General features: G+C 39.9%; 1 protein-coding gene across 1 annotated transcript in view; it reads left to right on the plus strand.

Annotated features, from left to right (window-relative positions):
- The first annotated feature begins 225 nt into the window (after positions 1 to 225).
- SELENOF (selenoprotein F) overlaps positions 226 to 21,526 on the plus strand; it is a 31,437-nt gene continuing 10,136 nt past the window's right edge. The window contains exons 1-2 of the mRNA XM_077333098.1: positions 226 to 415; positions 3,189 to 3,356. Of these exons, the coding sequence (XP_077189213.1) occupies positions 347 to 415; positions 3,189 to 3,356 (237 nt within the window). The 5' untranslated portion in view covers positions 226 to 346. The remainder of the gene's footprint in view (positions 416 to 3,188; positions 3,357 to 21,526) is intronic.

Consider the following 21,526-nt stretch of genomic DNA (forward strand, 5'->3'; position numbering starts at 1 on the left):
GTTACCACTCCTTGCGATGTGATTGGACAAGCCCCCTGTCGATCTTAGCAAGCCACTCAATTTTTATGTGGGCTGTGCAAGAATAGGACCTTGCTGTGGTGTTCTGGTTAATGCCTGAATACAGGGCAGGTGTTGGGCCTTGAACTCTAGATGAAATTTCTCTTAGTGATAAAACAAAAGCTGTTCTTAATTAAAATTCAATTAATGTTCTATTTCAAGGGGTTAAGAGGGCTTGAAAAAGATTGTTTTATGTCACTCGAATCAGGCGGCTCGTAAGTTGCCTGACTGGCATGGGGGCGGCTGTCAATCGCTTACCAGTTGGTCCGACGAATGCAGAATTGCCAACATGGCGGGGAAGAAAGGACTGGGGGGTCCGGGGTGTTTTTGGGTGTGGCTGCTGGCGGCATTACAAGCGGTAAGAACCGGGTTAAGAGCTGGGGGGGAAGGGGCTGGGGCTGTGGGCTTCTGTGCGGGTAGTTGGGACCACGTGGAGAGGCTGAGCCGCTGCTTCTAGCTCCATCCCTGCCTCTTCGGGTTCTTCGCAATTACTTGGGAATACGCTTCAGTGAACACAGCAGCATTTGGTCTCAAGTAAATATGCACATGAGCAGGCTCTGATAAGAGCAGTCAATTAACAATATACATGCAATTAAGAGAAATGTGACTATCACTAGGAAGCCCTATTAGGTATTCATAATGAAGTAATAGATTTAATTGGAATGACCAGTCATCAAGAGTGACTTACCGTGGTGTTCAAATATATGACGAAACATAGTGTAGTGTATTTGTGGAGATATTTTTTTTACAGATAAATGCATTGTGTTATGCAATTTAATTTTGCCTGATTAGCTTATATTATGTATTTGTGATAGAATTTACAGTTTGGAGACCTTTCGTATTTTATAGTGTTAAGAAGCTGATACTTTCTGGGCTTGTTTAAAGAGTGTAACCTAATTTGTTCTACAATGTAAGTGCTCTTGATTAAAAGGGACACCAATTCATAGCAAAAAGGTTATTAATGACTTTATTTCCTTCTGGTTTTATTTATTTGGCCACCATTCATGGACTTTTGCTCCTGGTCTTTGACAAGAATCTTTTCCACTTAATATTTCTGGTAAAGCGTTGGGAGGAGGAGTGTGTCTCATGGCTCGTGTAACACCCCTTCAGGGTGTCCTTGAGTGCCTCCTTCTCCAACCGGCTTGCCTGTCTGTCCAGCATCCAGCCAATCGCCTTCCATCCCCCATCCCTGACCACCCCCTCCTCCTACTTCCCTCTTGAGGCTTGGAGTCTGCAGATCCCTGCCGCCTGATAGCTGCCCCTGCCAGTGAGTTTCATAACAGCTGCCTGTAGCCTTTCCAGGTCCTGGGGGGAGAGGGAGGCCATCTGAAGAGTTCTTCCACTCACCCCCCCCACACACACACACACACACAATTTAGTGCCCATTGTATTCCTGAATGCTTTAGGATGCTTTAGGCTGATCCTGCGTTGAGCAGGGGGTTGCACTAGATGGCCTGTATGGCCCCTTCCAACTCTATGATTCTATGAATGCAACAGGCTTGGCCCCTAGTTTATTATATGATATTAGCCATGACCTGATTGACCCCAGGCTAGCCCTATGTCCTCAAATTTTGGAAGGTAAAGGAGGTTGCCACTCACTAGTATTTAAAAGAGAGACCACCACCATGGGATACCAGGGTTAAACCACCTATGAATATCTCTTGTCTTGAAAATCCCATGGGGTTGCCCAAACCCCACAGAGTTGCCATAAATCAGCTGTGACTTAACAACAACAACAAAATAGTCTAAAGAGATTTGCTATGATATGCCCTGGGATCTTTGGATGTAGGGGCAGGATATTAATTCCTAAATAAACAAAATGTCACAAACAAGAACACAGTGCCAGCATCATAAAACTCTATCCCCTGCATATGGATGTGACTAAGCAAAAGACTTCATGTTCCTATTCCAATATTATTTCAGTGCATAGCATTGTTTTTCTTCTCTATTAAAATATAAAAATCCTATTTGATATAATGCTTTGATAATTTGCATTGAGAGACACGTATACATTGAAAAGAAGCATTTGAGTATACGTAGTATGCTTTTTGCTACTGTAGCTAATGAAATTGCAGTTGTGCTGTGTGTATGCTTCTTTTCAATGTATACATGTCTCTCAATGCAAATTATCAAAACATTATATCAAATCAAGATTCAAAATAATAAACATGATTTATATATCACAAAAGTAGAGAAGATTTTGTTCTGAAAAACAGTATTTTAAAAACCTGTGTGAAGCCCATGCTTCAGACAGCAAGAGCTCCATTCCAAGACCTTGCATGAGGTCTCATTCATTTTGGTTTAGGTCCTGTAAGAATAAGTTAAAGTAACAGAAGTATGAAACAATTTAAACTTATAAAACAGCAAAAATAACCAGTGGGAGAGCAGTCAGTATCAATATGGTCATAATAACACTTAAATTCTTCTAGACTCATCAGGGCTTTCAACCTAAACTAGCTCTGTTTAGGATTGTGCTGTAAGTCAGAACTAAATCTGAACCACTGAGAACCTTGGAGAATAAAAAAAATTAAGCTGGTGCCTCAGATCTTTTGGGGCTGGAAAAAAGTGAAAAGGCCTTCTCCTTAGGGATTGCCATCCCCCAGTTCAAAAGGCGTATTAAGGAAAGCCTCTGAAGAAGATACTAATGGTTGGGCATGTTTATTTTATTTATTCTGAGACTTACATGCTGCTCCCTCACAAATGAATGCCTTGGGGATTTACAAAATGGCATGTCAGACAATATAAAAGTAAAAGAAAACATACAATTGTGATGGAAGTCAGTGGGATTTAAAATACAATTAAATTGGTATAAAATAAGTTAAAAATTAAAAATCCAGATCGCTAGCCCCATGATGGAGAGGGAGGGGGGGGTACACGATCAGATGTCATTGTTGCTGGCCCCAACCATAAGCTTGGTGGAAGAGCCCCATCTTGCAGGCTCTGCAGATGTGATAAAAAGCATTCCTTTATGTACCTGGTCCCAATTGGGGTAAAAATATACAAAATGTATATTCCTTGTCAAGCTGAGCTTAAAGAGCTGAATTTTCATAAATAACATTTGTTGATCTTAAGTCATGTATAGTTATGGATTCTTGTTTTTAAGTGAATTATGGCATATCTTTTTATTTTAGGTATCTGTGTATGGAACAGAGTTATCATCAGAGGCGTGCAGAGAGTTGGGCTTTTCCAGTAACTTGCTATGCAGTTCTTGTGACTTGCTTAGCCAGTTTGGTTTAAGTCAGCTAGATCCATTTTGTAGGAAGTGTTGCCAAGAAGAAGCTCAACCTGAGGCTAAAAAGGTAGGTTGGATAATTACATAATTCCTACCTTGGTTAATTTACAATTGACCACGAATGTAAGAAGTAAGGCTACCTAGCCTAAGTTAAAATGTTAATAAATATTATTTACAAAAGTGTTTATACTATTCTGCTCTTCAAACTACTCTCATTGACATGTCTAGTATTGGTAAGTCCCCTAATTCTCGATGTGCCTGCTTTATGCATCTGGTAAGTGGTTTAGGATAACAGATTTGAGAACTAAACAGTCAGGGAGGGAAAGCTTGGCAGATTGAGAATGTTACAACATAAATATAAATATAATAAATAAACAAATAAAATATAAAACACTTTGAATTATTACTGCCTTTTAATTAAAATTTTAACCAGATAATCAGTTTTGTTAAAATAGAAAGAGCTTCATTACTGAGCAGTGTGATAGTTTTAGTAGTATATACTTTAGTATACTTTAGTATTTACCTTAGTATATACTGTACAAATGTAGATTTGAGGAGTTGCTTTCAAAATGCTGCTCACTGGCAAGGTTTGAAATTACATGTTTTGTTAGTTCACTCGCTGACCCAAGTCAAGAAATGGTGCCAAAGGATCACCTGAGATAATGATCAGGGATGCTCACTCCCATCCATATTTAGGCACAGGTGAAAAAATGCATTGGTATCTGATTCAAATAGTGCATATGCAGGCTCATCAGATATTTCTCATATAAACATGTATTGCACTGTTTCCTGTCTGCACACACAGTTCCTAATTCAATTTTTAAAAACATGAAATTTAGTTCCACACACAGGACAGATGGGGAGTACAATGGTTGAAAGGATTTACCTCATACTATTATTTGCTTTTAGTCTCAAATGAATTGAACAAACCGCTTTCTCAGTAAGTTAGGAAGTCAAAGGAGGTGTTTTGTTTTTGCAAACCATATTTTCATTTTGCAGTTACTAGTAACTTGTGCTCATGCACTGTTTTACGTTGGGTGATACCTACTTGTATTTTGTTGTCAAGATGAGTATCAAGTCTATTCTGTTGTATGAACAAAGGAGAATATAAGAGTATCTAAATGTAACTATTGCTTCTACTATATTGCTGACAAGGGATTCTTGGTTACGGTGTATGACATTTTGTGGTCCTGAGCATTGAAAGGAAACAGGCAACATCTACATGTCTGGGAAAAACAATGAGGTTTGCAGGATGCTGACCGTAGAACTCTGGAATCTTTAGAAACATTGCGATTATTAAATGTCCTTCAGCAACTCAGATAATATGTCTAGTAAGATGTGAATCTAAGGTGTGTATTGAATGTACATGGATGTACATGGACCTAAATTAATTCCATATACCAAAAAAATTGGAACAAATACTATTGGTATCTATGGCCGGGTATATCAGTATTTGAAACTGGTTCTGAAAGGAGAAAAATAATGTTGATTTTCAGAATGGCTATTTATTTCCTTAGATACCTTTAATGAGTAGCATATGATCAGAGTAGCCAGCACAGCACAACTACTATTGTTATATCTGTAAATAAAGTCAGTATTTTTGGATCAATAAAATGCCAAATTATGGGGAAAATAGTAGGGAATGAATCTCTGCCTTACACTCAAACTGAATGAAATTTCTGGTAGCAGAACACAGATGTTGGTCTTCACTCACTGGAGCAGAGAAGAAAATGGTGGTAAAGAGGGAATTGGGCTTTGAAAATGCTTGGGCTCTGAGCCTAATTTTCCTCTCCTGCCACAGATTTATTCTACATGTAAAGTACAACTGCCTCTTCACCAACTAAAAGGATTCTAAGCAGACTATGGCCATTTATGCATTGGGAACTTCACTGCCCCAGCTCCCATGCAGGAGCAAAAATTGGGAGCAGATGAGGTGGACCAGGCCAAATGCTCCCCCGTGTGGGTGCAGGAAGAGGTGGGGCAACCTGCCACAACCAAAACTCCAACCTGCAGCTTTGCATGAAACATCCAGTGCATAAACGGTCTATATGTTGCCCAGAGAACAAGTGTTCCCTTGGAGTGCAGTCACTACAGTGACAAAGCAGAATAGCCTCTTCACTAACCAAAAATGGAGGGGAAATGAACTAATTTGAATATTACACCTTTTAATTGCCTCAGTAATTGTTATTCCCCATAAATTTATGTAATGGCCCTACTTTTATGTATCATAATTTATAGATGTCTGGTGAAATATAAGCAACACTAACTTATTCAGATTTGAATGGGCTTTTTTCTCATTGTATTCCCCTTGAGAATCACTTTAGCTTTGTACAAGACCAACCTGCTATTTTTAGTAGATGAGTTCTCAATATTCAGTATGTGGAGACTGCCCTCTGGGTATTCCTGTTGATTCAGGGAAAGTCTTCAATCAAATGCCCTTGAATCGTATGCTCCATTTTTCCAAAATTCTTCTTCTGGGAACAGAATTATCTTTAACATATTTGTAAAGACTTCTGGGTTGCGTTACTGTCCAGTAGAAGCTTCTTTGAATATTTTATCATGAAAGAGGCCTAAACCATCCAACCATCTTCATTATTTAGACGGCTGGCAGTTTTTATCAGACATACATTTCCTGGATATCCAAAAACAAAAGACTGGCATTTACAGGTGATTCTGTACAACTTAATTGTAATGCCATCACTAATTTTATTTCTGGATATAGTCCAGTTTGGGTAATGGTCTGACCAGTAATTGGTCCTGGATAATAATACTTAACCACATAGTAGTTTTCCATAAAATTTAGTGTGGTTTGGGAAAACGATAATACACTTTCAGTTGTTTGAAAATAATGAAGATAGCAGGTGGTTCCATGCCTCATTTAAAGGAAATCTATTCAGAGAACATTTATTTCAGTAAAATACGGCACGGAGAGGGGTTATTGTAGAAAAGTGGCAGGGAAGGGAAGTGGGCACATGCACCTACTGCTTTTCTTCTGCACATACCCACTTCTGCTTTGCATACCAGAGGCAAGCATGCAATTGGAAATTGCCACCCATGTCTCTTCATGTAGTTCTTAATAAGCAGAGGAATGTATTAGGAAATGCTGGAAGAACACGTAGGTGAGGGTAGCAAAGAAGGTAGCCACTAAAGTGTTGTTGTTTTTGTCAGTCATTCAGTCATGTCCAGTTCTTGCCGATCCCATGGCAAAGTTGTCACCATGATCCACAATCCCACACTGCCTCCCTCAGCCATGCAGTGTCCTGGCCGGTGTCTATCCTGATCGCATCCAACCACGATGCCCTTTGTGGACCTGGTTTCCTTTTTCCGCTCACCAATCCTAGCATAATTGCTTTGTCCATTGAGTTGGATCACATGATATGTCCAAAGTAAGTGAGCTGGAGTTTCATGATTTTGCCTACCAATGTTATATCAGACTTTATGCACAGTAGTATTTCCTTGTTTGTGACTTTCGCCATCCATGGAACTCGCAGAAGCCTTTTCCAACATCAGAATTCAAATGAATTGATTCTCTTCTTGTCCGATTTTTGCATTGTCCAGCTTTCACAGCCATAAATGGCTTTTGGAAATATGATAGATCTCACTAATCTATATTTGGTAGTCAGGCTTATAGCCCTGCTTTTCCATGTTCGTTATTGCTGAGCGATCCAAAGCAATTCGATGTTTTATTTCCATACTGCAATCACCAGTCTCGTCAATTTGTGATCCAAGAAAAACGAATTCTTGAACACATATGATCCCTTCACCATCAATTATTATTATGACATACCGCATATACTCGCATATAAGCCGAGTTTTCCAGCACTGTTTTTAGCACTTAAAAGTCCTCCTTGGCTTATACTGCGGGCCCTGCGGGATCTTCCATCGTTCCGCAAGGCCTGCAAGACGGAGCTCTTCCGCCAGGTTTACGGTTGAGGCCAAGGCTAACACCTATGCCCCCCCGGGATCCGGGATCTGGAACTAGGATTGGGACTGGTACCATCAGGATCCCCTCTCCACCTGCCAATAGTGGGAGGGGGAAGTTGATTAGCCAATCTTGCCATGCTAGTTAGTTAATTAAGAATGTCGAGACTGTAGTTGTTGTTTTAATGGATTTTAATGGGATTTTAAGATGTTGTAACCCACCACGAGCCGCAAGGGAGTGGCGGGGAATAAATCGAATAATAATAATAATAATAATAATAATAATAATAATAATAATAATAATAATAATACGCGGGTAATTGATTAACAGCCTGCCCCCAGCTAGCCAATCGTAGCATTGCACCTGCAACCTGAGCTCTTTGCAAGTGAGCTACTGGCCTCCAGTTAACCTTTTCCCTTCTGCAAAGATCTTAAAAACTAAGCTCTTTGCAAGTGATCTAATTGCTTCCAGCTAACCATTGCCTTCTGCAAGTATCTTGAAATCTTACTCTGGCAGCTTGTAGGACACCGATGGTTTGACTCAGGGATTCTGATATTCTTTTTCCCCTTCTTTTCCTAATCACTTCTTCCAAACTATTTATTTTGGTTTCTGGGGTGGGGTGGGTTTTGGGGTGCTTTGGGATTTACTGTTTTTTCAGTGTTTCTTCATTGTTTGCAGCATTGTTTGCCTTTTCTTCTTGGGGTTGTGTTTATTTTAAAAGTTGATTTTTACAGTTCTTTCTCTTAGTGTTTTGTTCTGGGGGGCACTGTAGCCCCCAGTTTGGTAGCTGTTATATTTGTTGTAGTAGGTTGCCAACTTTGGGTACTATTGTTCTGTTCTGGTTTGCTGGCCTGGGGGGCACTATTTGGTTCTTCTGTCAGAGCTGTTCTCACAGAGCGGTTCTGTCAGTGCTCTCTAAAGGTGTCTGGCATCAAGAGAGGAAGGGAAGACAGTTGTAAGCTGCTTTGAGACTCCTTTGGTTTTAGTGAAAAGTGGGATACAAAAACCAGCAGCTATTCATCCTCTTGACTTTTCTGTATTTGTTGGGAGGGAGGCTGGATGGGAAAGCCTGTGATGATTGAGCATGGATTAAGCACTTAGGCCACCCTGTAAATTTACCAGTAGCCTGCTGCATTTCCCGCCTTGGCTTATACGCAAGTCAATACGTTTGCCCAGATATTGTGGCAATATTAAGCACCTTGGTTTATATGCAGGTTGGCTTATATGTGAGTATATATGGTATTTGTTTTTTGAAGAGGTCATTATTTTTGTCTTCTTAGTGTTTAAGGAAAGGCCAAATTTCTTACTTACTTCATTGACCTTTGTAATCAGCTATTCTAGGCCTTCCTTAGTTTCTGACAGGAGGGTAGTGTCATCAGCATACCAAAGATTATTTATATTCCTTCCTCCAATCTTAATTCCAGTGTTTGATTCTTTGAGTTCAATCATAAAGATCTCAGCAGACAAGTTACACGGGAAGGGGGAAAGAATACAACCTTGGCACACTCCTTTCTCTGTTTTGAACCAATCGCTGTCACCAAATGGTGTCCATACAATGGCTTCTTGGTTTGCATAGAAAGACTGCAACAGTTTGATCAAATGCGCTGGCACAAGAAAAAAGCATTCCTTATAAGCAGACCATTTCTGTAACTGTCAAGAGTGTTAATCAGAATGGCATGGTGGGAGAATGAGAGTACAGTTGACTCTTCTGACTCCTGTGCCCTCCTTGATCTGTCTTTTCTCCCAAATCTGTAGGCTGTATCATTGAAGAATGTTTTAAAACAAATCACGTTTGAGTTGGAAGAGGCCTCATTAAATGCTAATTCAATAAACTTGATGATATGAGGTCAGGGTAGACAGGCCAGGCATCAAGAGAGTAACAAGCATAATTAACGCATTTACAAATTGGATAAGAAAGTGGATATTTGTTAAACAGAGCATTTCCTGACTCTAGACTATCACTAAAATGGATTTTGCTGCTTATCTGGGTAGCCTTCTGTTACATATATTCACACACACACACTTTTGTGTCAGTTAGGCAACTAAAGGCTATTGCTTAAGTATTATAGCATTTGGTAATATTAGCTTACTGTACTGTCTGAACTGTGCAACAACTGTGGCTGTCTACAGGGACCTCAATCTCTTCAGCCTGCCTCTAGGGGGAGACACCACAGTTCTCTCTTTGAGTTGGAGGACATCTTGGTGGGTGATTACCACCATCCACTCAGGGAGGCAGGAATGTTAATTTTTTTTTCCAGTCACTGCTATTGGAGTCACCCACCCATAAGTTATTTTCCTGTCTCTATTCTACTCAATAACGAATGTGAGTAGAATTCCTTATCTCTTATTCTGCTAGATTTTAATTTTAGTCTTTCCTGCATATGTCTTTAACTCTGCTGGCTTTCCCTCCTCTGCTTTTTAGGCTCAGGGAAGAGAGTGAAGACCAGCTCCAAATTGGAGCAGTAACCATTTTTAACAGGCTTTCAAAGCATACCTTGCAGGGTGGTTCAAACTATGGATAGGAGAGAGAGCAGCAATGGCTTCCCCCCTGTTGCAATGAATTGGAGGCTCCAGTCTCCACAGAAAGTCCATTTCTATGCTTGCCACTTGCTTGCTGCTTGCCAACTGACCAGGAAGGTGAGAAGAAAAATAGCTGATTTTTGTACCCTGCTTTTTACTACCCAAAGGAGTCCCAAAGTGGCTTACAAATCACCTACTTGTCCTCTTCCCCCACAGACATCCTGTGAAGCAGGTGAGGTTGAAAGAGCTTTGAGAGAACTGTGACTGGTCCAAGATAACCCAGCTGGCTGCGTATGGAAAAGTGGGGAATCAAACCCAATTCTCCAGATTAGAGGTCCCTACTTTTAACCACTACACCAAGCTAGCTTTCCGGGAGGAGCCTGCAGAATGGGTTTATCCACATCCATAAGCGCAACATGGAACATTCAAGTTGCCCTTCAGAACATGCAGCAGCGACAGCTGGGTGTACTCTTAACACTATACTTTACACACAAAAAAGAATGCTTTAGTGTTCATAGGCATCTGAAGGCTTTTAGATTAAACCTTTGCACAAATGGATTGAACTAAAGGTTGGCTGATTTTCAGATTTAAATTATGATGACTTGCCTGCTCTGCAGGCAGAGGACAGGAAGCCAATGAGTGGGTACAGTAGGCTAGTCCAGATTGTTCTTCCTTATCCCCTTCCAACAGAGCACTCTCACACTGGGAATATGGAGCATTTTATGTCTTCATGTGGGGTTACACTTACCACAAATAGGATTGCCTCCCATGGAGCAGCTACGTAACCTGATGTATCCCAAAAAGGCATATGGCATCAAGCACCATCATATGAATGGCCATTACTCTGTGGTGCAACGCAGTAATGGGTTTAAACTTCAAGTACAACGATATAGGCTAGATATCAGGAAAAAGTTTTTCACAGTCAGAGTAGTTCAGCAGTGGAATAGGCTGCCTAAGGAGGTGGTGAGCTCCCCCTCACTGGAAGTCTTCAAGCAAAGGTTGGATACACACTTTTCTTGGATGCTTTAGGATGCTTAGGGCTAATCCTGCGTTGAGCAGGGGGTTGGACTAGATGGCCTGTATGGCCCCTTCCAACTCTATGATTCTATGATTCTATGATCTACTTGGTACGCAGAAGGTCTCGGTTTCAGTCTCTGGCATCTTCAGTCTCTGGCATCTTCAGTTAAGAATGTGTCAGACAGTAGGTGATAGGAAAGACAACTCGCTACCTGAGACCTGAAGAACCTCTACTACTTTGAGTAGACAGTAGTGGCTTTGATGGATAGTGTTGAAGCTTTCAGTATTAAATCTTTGAATATCTAAGTCCTTTAACAGCATAGATACACTGAAAACACTATACTTACTAAATAATTTTTTTGTCCATGATAGGAGTGGAGATGCTTACATGAAAATGTGATATTGCAATTATAGGAATACTCAAAAGTAGGTTGTCATAATAAACCTATTGCTCAAAGCTGAAGGAAGATGCAGGTAATTCCATACTTGCGTATACTAAATTATACTGATGACTGATATAATAGATTATTCATAGACCCGTTAACAATTACCCTGACAATCCAGAATAAATGTTATTTTATGTTGGTATAGCAAATGTACTTAGTTATTTACTTGGTTTACATCCCAACATTTTACCCAGTGTGGAGACAGAGTAGCTTGCATTATGCATTGTGTTAGCCTCACAAAAACCCTCTGAGTTAGGTTAGGATCAGAGTATGTGACTGGCTCACAGTCACTTAGCAACTTCCATGACACAGTGGGATCCAAACCAGAGTCTCCCAGATCCTAGTATAAATATCTAATCATTATACTATATTAACCCACTGAACCCAGTCTAAAAACCAGGCAGTAGTGTTCTTCCATGTGTTATCACTTATTGAATCAGAAATTGTGGCCATAAAAGATGCACATTTTGATCACTATTAGAATACACATTCAAATAAGCATCTAAGGACAGATGTCATCCACCATATACTGCACTGCTTTCAGGAAAATGAGGGTATGAATGCACATTTAAATGTGCATCACAAGCCATATTCTAGTCATGCACACATACTATTTTTATGCACAACTAGAACTGGATCAGGACTCTGGATTTCTGATACTGCTGTAACTAATAAGTTTTCCTTTGATGTTAATGAGCATGAGATTTCATTCTCTATACTGAAAAAGCAGATTGCAGAGCTTCCTTTCTTGTGCAGTTACTGCTTGCAACAAGCAGAATATTTCAGCAACAGTAAAGAATCCTAATGCTGGTGAATTTGCACCAAACAATGCACTTGACTGCTTTCGGTGTCCACTCATTCTGTATCCAATTTCAGGCTAATTCTGACGTCTGCTTTTACAGCATTACTTTAGACAGCTGCACACTGTAAGCTTCAGCCTCTCCAGTGCAGAATGATGCTCGTGTGTGAAACACGAAAGGATGAAATGGAGGCGAAGGTAACTGTGCATGAAATTGTAGCAGCAGAAGAAATTGCCAACATTTTGCCGTTGCTGAAAATAGCTGCATTTAAGAGTGTCTGTTGTACGCTTGCATCTTAATTGTATCAAAGAAGCATGCATCCTTGATTTCAGGTAAACATAATAGTTAAGAGGATCTGGGTGCTCTTAGTGTTTGGCTATGGATTGTACCATACTTGTGGATAAAAATTCATATTGCTCCTTTATTTATTCGGTTCCCCAAAGCAATTTTAACCGGCCTATTGGGTAGTGCTGTCAATACCATCTTATATTTACTAAAGGGTTGCCACTTAAAAACAACAGCTTGCAGTATTTCCCCTGGGAAAAATCCATTTAAATGTGTATTAATAATAAGACATATTTTTCAAAAGGGAAGGTCTTACGAATATATAGCATTTTTTAATATCTATGATAGGTTGTTGCCATAGGTGCTGACAAGGAGCTCTGAGGCCGCACCTAGAGTGCTTTGGGACTCAAGCAGATCTCAGACCAGTTGCTGTACCAGGAGATTGGAAGCCCGTGCAGCTAAGGATAAGATCGACTCCAAGAGGTTGCGGCCTCCAGATTTCATAGCAGCTTCATTTTTAACAAAGTAGAAGAATTGGTGGCAGTTAACAGAATTGTTTTAGATGCAGGCATGTTTCTAAAGAGACCACAGCACAATGATTTAGTACAATTGACTCATAAATAGAATGAGAATAGAAGCCATTTTATGTACCCTTTGTTAATTTATCTTCCATTTGATATTTGACAGAAATATAGAAATGTAGACTGAGGTAGCTGTACAGGGACTCCTGACCTTGTTGAAATTGTGACACTTTTAAAATGTTGAGACATAGTGGTGGGTGCCATACAAAATGGCTGCCATAGGCAACAGGATAAGACATAAGATCTCTGTGTTTTGGGTAATGGTGGGTTTATAAAAGCTATAAATGGAAGGAAGGGAAAGGTTCAATATTTCTTTTTATTTAATTATATTTATATATGCTGCTCACCCTTTTGGCTCAGGGTGGTTTACATTGAAACTTTCATAACGTTGTATGGTATAATGTTTTTTAACAGTGAGAACAGTGAAAACGCTAGAAGGCATCACCCCAAGGGTCAGACATGATCCAGTGCTTGCACAGTGCTTTACCTTTTTTACAGTAGAGAACAGTAATACAATGTAATATAGGACATCTTGATATTACTTCTCCAGATTCAGTTTTGCTGCACTGTGGGTTTTCTTCTTTTGTGAGTGCAGTTTGATGATCGCAGGGGCCTTTGGGCTCTGATTGGTGGTAGGTTCATTGGCCTCAACCGAGAACCTGGTTGGAAGAGCTCCATTTTTCAGGCCCTGTAGAATATTGACTGTGGGTGTCACAAAAATGTTTAAACCTGCACATTAAGACAGATTTGTGTTCTTTTGCATTTCTTTTAAAAGGGCCAGCCCTCATGATGGGTTGCTGATTCCTCCAAAATAAACATTTACTTGACTAGGGTAAATTATTTCTCATATATACCAATTAAAAGATGTGTGGTTCAGTAGTCTGACTAGGAAAAGAGCAACCGTGAGTGAGTTGGCTAAAGAAACGAACTTCTTGAAGTAAGGGCAGATTAAAAATGTAATGGATTAAAGTAGAGAAGAGGGATATATGCAGATTGACAGATTTGCCAATCTGTCTATTTACCAATCTGTATTTAATAGTTATATATTTTAATTATTTATTTTAATTTGTAACAGGGCCTCCATAGTTAAGGAGGGGTCCAGGGTCTCTCCCAGGTTCTTAACAGTCTGTGCAGTGGAGAGCTGCAACCCGTCAAGGCTGGGAAGGTGTGCTTCCTCGTCAGACCCTATCCTTCCTGGCTACAGGACCTCTATCTTCGAAGGGTTCAGCTTCAGACAGTTTTGTCTGATCCATTCCATCACAGCCTTGGGATACCTGGTCAATGACTGAGGGGTTGTATTCGGCTGGCCACTAAGCAGCAGACAGAGTTGGGTGTCGTCTGTGAATTGATGACATGCAAGCCCATATTCCTGAACTGGGCTAGAAGGTGCATAAAAATGTTAAATACCACTGGGGAGAGGATTGCATTGGAGGCAGCAGTGGCGGGATTGTTCCTCTTCAGCAGCTACCCTCTGTTCTCTATCTTGGAGAACGGAGCTCAGCCAGTTCAAGGTAGTCCCAAGTATCCTCGTGTTGACAAGGCGGCAAGCCAGAAGCTTATGATCTACAATATCAAATGCTGCCATAAGATCAAGCAATATGAGCAGCACTGACCCACCTTGGTCCAGCTGGCATCAGAAGTTGTGAGAGCAACCAATGTCGTTTCCACACTGTGACCAGGTCAAAAGTCAGACTGGAATGGATCCAGGGCCAAAGCTGCTTCTAGGTATGCTAGCAGTTGTCTGCAGCCACCCACTCAGTCACCTTATGCAAAAACACAAGGTGTGAGACAGGACAGTAATTAGCAGGATCCTGCAAATTGAAAGATGGCTTCTTGAGTCCTTACCACTGCCTCCTTTAGGTTCCCTGGGAAAATTCCTGATGTTGGGGACAGATTTATTATCTCTTGGAGGTGCAGGGGTCTAGAGGGCAAGTGGTTGGCTTCACTGCTGTCAGCAGCCTATCCAATTCAGTTTGAGTGAGGCATCTGAAGTTGTCAAAACACCCCTCCACAGGTGGCCAAGGGGCCTCCAGTTCCCTTTCTGTTTTAACTGTTGGGAGAAGGTCATGGTGGAGTATCAAGATTTTATCTTCAAAATGACTTACAAATGCCTCAAGCTAAATGCCAATTGTCTATCATTTGTATGCCCTTCTTCAAGAGTGGTCAAGGACCAAATCATTCTCAGTAATTGTACTGGCTGGGCGTGAGCTTGCAAATGCATTGAAGGTTGTCTAGAACTCTCACTTTGCAACCTTCACTCCCATCTCATAGGCCCTCATAACTTCTTATAGGATATTCTTGAAGCTTCATTGTGAGTATTCCTCCAGACTTGCTCTTGCCATCTCAGCTCCTGTTTCTTGTCACATAACTCCGTAGTATACCAGTGTGTTCACTTGAGACAGGAGCAGAGAGAGTGGCAGGGTGCAATCTCATCAATGGCAATCAACAACCAACAGTACCAGCCATAGACCAATGAATCCAATGAGTCGCTTGGCAGTATTGGTTCCCACAGGGCATTCAGGAAACCAATGGGTTCCATAAGTCTGCACGGGTGGCCATAAATAAGCCCTACAACCTTTACAAGCAGACTGAGCAAGGAGCAAAGCCTGATCCTTTCTCTCAGCATCTGGCAAAGTGAAATCCAGACAGATACATACTGTTCTGATGTAGAAAAGAAATATAAAAGAAAAAGCTGTCATAAGAAGTAGATTATGCCATCATTCAATAGATGGCTTTGAAGTAATAGGAAGCATTTTAATTAAATTTAAGCTTGGACAAAGATACGACTTAGTGCCTATAAATGTTGATTGATATTTGTCAGGATTGTCTGTTGTACAAAAGTCTTTGATACACGTGGAATCAGTACATCAGGCAGTGGCAAAAAATATAGTTTTGGCAGGCTGAAATAGTGACGTTGGTAGTTTTCCACTCAATACAACTGATGTGTCCACACAAATATGTCTGCTCTTAGGTCAATATTGACTGTAAAATTAGTGACTCAGAGCTCTGTAGGTGGAGTTAGGCTTGTGCACGAGGACTCTGCTTTCCAGTGCTAATCTCCTTTATCAGCTTCCCCATAAAACTGGAGAGTTGGATACCCTATGAAATGCAAAGAACTGCCCCTACAAGGAAGCTGTGCTTCTGAGCTTAGAGTGGTATTTCAACTTGGCCTTGTAATGTTTGGATCCAGTACAGCATATACCATATGCCATGCCTATAAATTGTTACCCTTACTCTTTAACTGTAATTTGCATTCACATACCACTGTCGATAGCATAGTAAAATGTCTGTCAAGAAATTTGGTTTCATGATATACTTAGTCACTTACATTACAAGTATAAAAATGCAATCTCACCTTTTAACCGTTCTGCTGTTTAATGCATCTCAATACATAAGATGAAAATTGCTTGCTTTTGGTACTTTTGCTGATGCATTGCTTATAGCTGCTTTTAAGCAATTTATTTTGAACATTGGCATATATATTATTATATAAATGGGAAATGTTTTTTGCTGTCTTAATCACTCACAGTTTAGACAAATAATTTTAATGTTTTATAACTTTTTAAAGGAGACATAAAACACTGGTTGTTTATAAATATTTGTGTGTGTGTGTGTATGCTTTAGACCAGGAATAGTCAAACAGCGGCCCTCCAGATGTCCATGGACTATAATTCCCAGGAGCCTCTGCCAGCGAATGCTGGCAGGGGCTCCTGGGAATTGTAGTCCATGGACATCTGGAGGGCCGCAGTTTGACTACCCCTGCTTTAGACAGTGGTCAAGTAAATTTGATGTCTTTCTTCAGCTTGGTTTCCACAGAGATCCATACTGATGGATGTGCCTGAAGCAAAGGCAGCTGCAGCTGATTAGAACTGTGAGATTTGTTAGTTAATTCAGTTCTGCGGACCAAGACTCCACCACATATTACAGAAGGGCTTAAGGAAACTGGAACACAGTTTGAGAAATGTTTCACTATTAGTGAAGGAGCCTTCAGTTTTATGTCCCTTCCACTGCAGATACAATAAGCAAGAAAAATATAGAACAGGCCATACATACAGGTAGATAGTAAGCAGTCAATTATAATGAAGATGTTTAACTGATTCAAGAACCATCCAGGAATAACAAGCTAAATTAATAAGGTCATAATTTGTTTGGGTTTAATTCTGGGGGGAAATTTATGGAAAACTGCTCACCATTTACTTATATGTATGGCCTGGTAATTCCCATTTCATTGCATCTGAAGAAGTGTGCATGCATCGGGCTTTTTTTACCTTGAATAAAACTTTGTTGCTCTTAAAGGTGCCACTAGACTCAAACTTTGTTTTACTGCTGTAGACTGACACAGCTACCCACCTTAATCTGCAACCAAGGCATATAAAGAAACAGATTGCCACCTGTCCACCTTTATGCACCAGTGCAAATATGTCTCTGTAAGAAGATAAGTTTTACAATAATTTTATAAATCCACTTTTCCAGTGACTTTTTTCTTTAAAAAAAAACTGTTTTGTGTAACAGTGAGATAAGGGAGGTAGAAATATTTGAACAGCATGGATTTTAGAGAATAGCTTTATCTGCTTTGCCTTGCAGAGTCTCCAGTTCAGAAGAACTGATAATAGAATGCATTTAGTGCTTTGGGCTAATTTTTCTTTGAGTGACCTGATTTTACTTCATTTTAAAGTCTGTTTCATTCTGTTACACTAATTAAAATGCAGCTGTCAGCTTTCTGACTCTTATTTTTAGTTCTTTGCAGCCTTTATGTCTCTGGGCTTCTGCCAGAGGCTCTGTCAAAGAAGTAGTAATTGTTCATTGGGCCAGATTCTCATCCTATTCATGACAGTGTCAATTGAGGGTGATTTTAACCAGTCTTTTTTTTCCAGTTGGCATATTTTGATTACGAATGAAACTTTGAAACCTTCCCAAGTTTCATAGCATATTACCAGAGTAACCATTTCAATAGGATGTAAAATGGCATTACTTTAGCTGTTTTCCCTCAGCTTCCAGAAGTTATAAGCATAAGCAGGCTGAAGATGGGAAGGAGGGGTCACCATCTTGCCATTGGTAGATAATAGGTGTTGTGGGAATGAAGCTGGTCCATGCCAAACAGTGGGAGGGGAAAGTATGTTCCAAGCACATTTTAGCTGTATAGTGTTAAATAATGCTTCTTAACTACTGAGGCAGATCTTGCTATAGAGCTGAAGACCGACAATCCTGGCTTCTCTGCCCACTTGGGCATTGGGTACAGCATGCCTGTGTAAATTAATCTGTGTATTTGCAGTCCCTTTGGATGGTTAACAGTGCTGGGAAGTGACCTACTATTTTCCATAAGCTTTTTATAATCGTCGTTAATTTTTGCTTCTTTATGTATTTTTGCTCTTTCCCCAAGAACAAAAACGGTGGCTCCCTTGGTAGTGGATTTTAGTAATTTACCTTTTGAGGGGTGAGAGGGGATTGAAGTCTGATTGAATTAAGAGCTTGGATAACAAAACTGACAATGGAAATAGCAAAAGGGCTTTAAGGGTCTTCTGATACATTGATTCTGAAATGAGAAAATGCATATGACTGCAGGCCATCTACCTTAAATTATAGGATCATCTGGTAAGCAAACAGAGGTCTGGGGCATAATGCAGCCTGAGTTAAACACTTTTAATTCCTATTAAGTTCAGTGGGGGAAAAATGTCATTACATACTTGAGTTTCCTGCTGAAATCAAAGTAACTCAGAAGTGTATAGATCTTGGCCGGATTGAGCATTTGATTTGAACTGTTTTCATAAATTATTCAACTCAACAAAATGGTAATACTTAGGAGGGTAATGTTAGCTGTAATCCTGAAAGCTTTGAATTTTCAGACTAGAATCTAATGGATAAATATTGTAGATAGTATTTTTGGCAAGAATCCTAGAGTGAGACTCATAATGTGTGTGTCTCCTTTCTTGAAGTTATTCAGGATAGTTGCCACTGAAGATGCAAGGAGTTCCTGGGCAGCAGTGCTAACCCAAATATTTACAGATATTTAAAGCCGCCAGATTTTCCAGGTTGACTATTCATATTTTGAGTGCGAAAATGCCACTCTGAATTTTGGACTCAATTGCTTGGTACGTGTTAGCGTCTCTTGATTGATTGTGTTGATTTTGGTGAGCAACAAATATGGTGCAATTGCTTGTCCCCTCTCAAATACTGTAAAATATCAGTTGTCAGAAAATAAGGATATCAACTATTTGACAAACATTCCCATATTCATAAGCTATCAAAATCTGTAGGGGAGAATTTTCTAATGAATTTGCTTCATTATTACTAGCCAGGCAGGCTGCCCAGGGAAAGTTAGATGGTAAGAGAACTCTCAGCCTAGCATTTATAGATAGTTCTATATAAGTAAAGGACATGCAAAGCATTCATGATGATTTTGGCTCCGTTTTGACAGTTTGATTATGCACCTGGATGGTGAAATACACCCAAAGAAAGGTTAATTGTTGCTTGTTACTTTAAGTAGAGTCCTTAAGAATGTCTGAGTATGCAGAAAACTGAGTAAAACATAAAGAACTTTAAGTATGACATTGTGCAGTTGCATGCAATGGGAGATTAAAATTAGTTTGCTGAAAAAGAATGAATGTAGTAAGCCACTAAATACATTCTTGGAGCTGAAAAGGCTTTAACTAAACCTGGGGGTGGTTTTCTAATAGCTCCTGCTATTTTTGTTCATATGAGTTAATACAACTGAGGGAACTTCCTTGATCTTGATTTGGAAGTCAGCGCCTAGCTAAGTATTACAGCACAGTTTATTTTTCCATGGCTTCTGAGTTGTGCAGTTGTAGAGAATAGCATGAATGAGCAGTCTTCAATCATTTCAGACCTAGTGCACCAACTTTTTAATTTGATATTTGTTCCTATACATGAGTGTGTGAATATATGTTTGTATCTCTGTGTTACCAAGAAGCGACCATTAGGTCTGTGAGCCACTGATAGCAGATTCAGAACCCATCACTGGACTGCATTCTTCTTTTACCACAGCTAGCATCTTTGTGGACAATTGCTGGAACACAACAAAAGGGCTACAAGAAAGGGTTCAGTTTTCCCAGGAAAGGTTCTTGATTTGTGTATTACAATGTATAATATGTGTATTACACTGTAGTGCATTTAATTATAAACAATCTTCTGTAATGTTTTCTAGTTTTTTTCTTTGAAAAAATCCTTCTTACCATCATCATTATACTGATATAATAATAAGGCTGATTACATAGGAATAACACTGCATAGTTCTGCAGCATTCTTTGAGTGCTCAAAGCACTTCACATTCATGAGGTCCATAATCCTTACAATAGCAGTACAGGACAGGAAGGATTTCTCCCATAGTGGAAAGGGGGCTGAAAGAGATTTATTTGTATTTGCCCATCGAGTAAGTTCATGGCAGAGGCAAGATTTGAACAGTGGAATTTCTCGTTCACAGTCTTGGCCACTACAATAACCTATTCTTTAAAAGATTTTAATATTTTACTTATTTAAAAGATCTACATACCATATCTCCAAATTAACAGCCCAGGCAATTTCCAACAAGAAAATAAAATCCTAAAGCCATCTTAATCCTAAAAATCCTAAAGCTGTCTTAATTTTTGAGGTTTTGAGAATTTATAAATATAATTAGGAACATCTACCTATCATAAATAAGACCCAGCCAAAACCATCAAATACAGTCCAATCCAGCATAAGTACTAAAATATTCTAGTAAGGATAACGCATCAAATTAAGTGAAACCCTGAATCAGTTAAAAGTTTTACCGGCTAAAAATATCTTGTGTGGAGTGAAGAATTTCATAGGCAAGGTGCCTCAACATCACCAACAAAAATGCTACCTTTTAACAATGGTGAGACAACATGATGACTAACAATAGTCATAAAACAGAGGGCACATAAAACAGAAGACAGTTCTTAAGATACCCTGGTCCAAAGCCTGTTAGAGCTTTGTAAGAAACCTTGAATCGAGCCCTGATATGCATAGACTGATCATATTCTGGACTAACTGAAGTTTCTGAATTATTTTCAAAGGCAGACAAACAGAGTGTATTACAGCTGTCTAATCTGAAAGTGATAAGAACTTGGATTGCTGTGGCAAGAGAAAGGGGTAGAGCTATTGATGACATCTCCCACAAGTTGATGTTAATAATCATGGGGCAAAAAATAGAACTGGCCAGGGAGTCTGGATTTTCAGGGGAAGGGATCATCTGGACATAGAATTTGTGTCACTATGGATGAGCAGGTAGTTGTGAGTTTCCTGCATTGTGCATGGGGCTAGACTAGATGAGCCAAAGGTACCTTCCAACTATGATTTTATGATTAATTTTCTGGTTTGATTTCAGTCATCCACTCAAAATTTTGCATCTAGTTTCTGTACATTCATGTAGGCCACTGTGATATAGTGATCAGGGTCCTAATTTGGAGGACTCAGGTTCAGATTTGCACTCTGCCTGGGAAGCTTGCAGAGAGCCTCTTGTGGCGCAGAGTGGTATGGCAGCAGACATGCAGTCTGAAAGCCCTGCCCATGAGGCTCGAGTTCAATCCCAGCAGCAGGCTCAAGGTTGACTCAGCCTTCCATCCTTCTGAGGTCGGTAAAATGAGTACCCAGCTTGCTGGGCAGTAATGACTGGGGAAGGCACTGGCAAACCACCCTGTATTGAGTCT

Source organism: Paroedura picta, chromosome 4, assembly GCF_049243985.1.
Source record: "Paroedura picta isolate Pp20150507F chromosome 4, Ppicta_v3.0, whole genome shotgun sequence".
NCBI classification, from domain to species: domain Eukaryota; kingdom Metazoa; phylum Chordata; class Lepidosauria; order Squamata; family Gekkonidae; genus Paroedura; species Paroedura picta.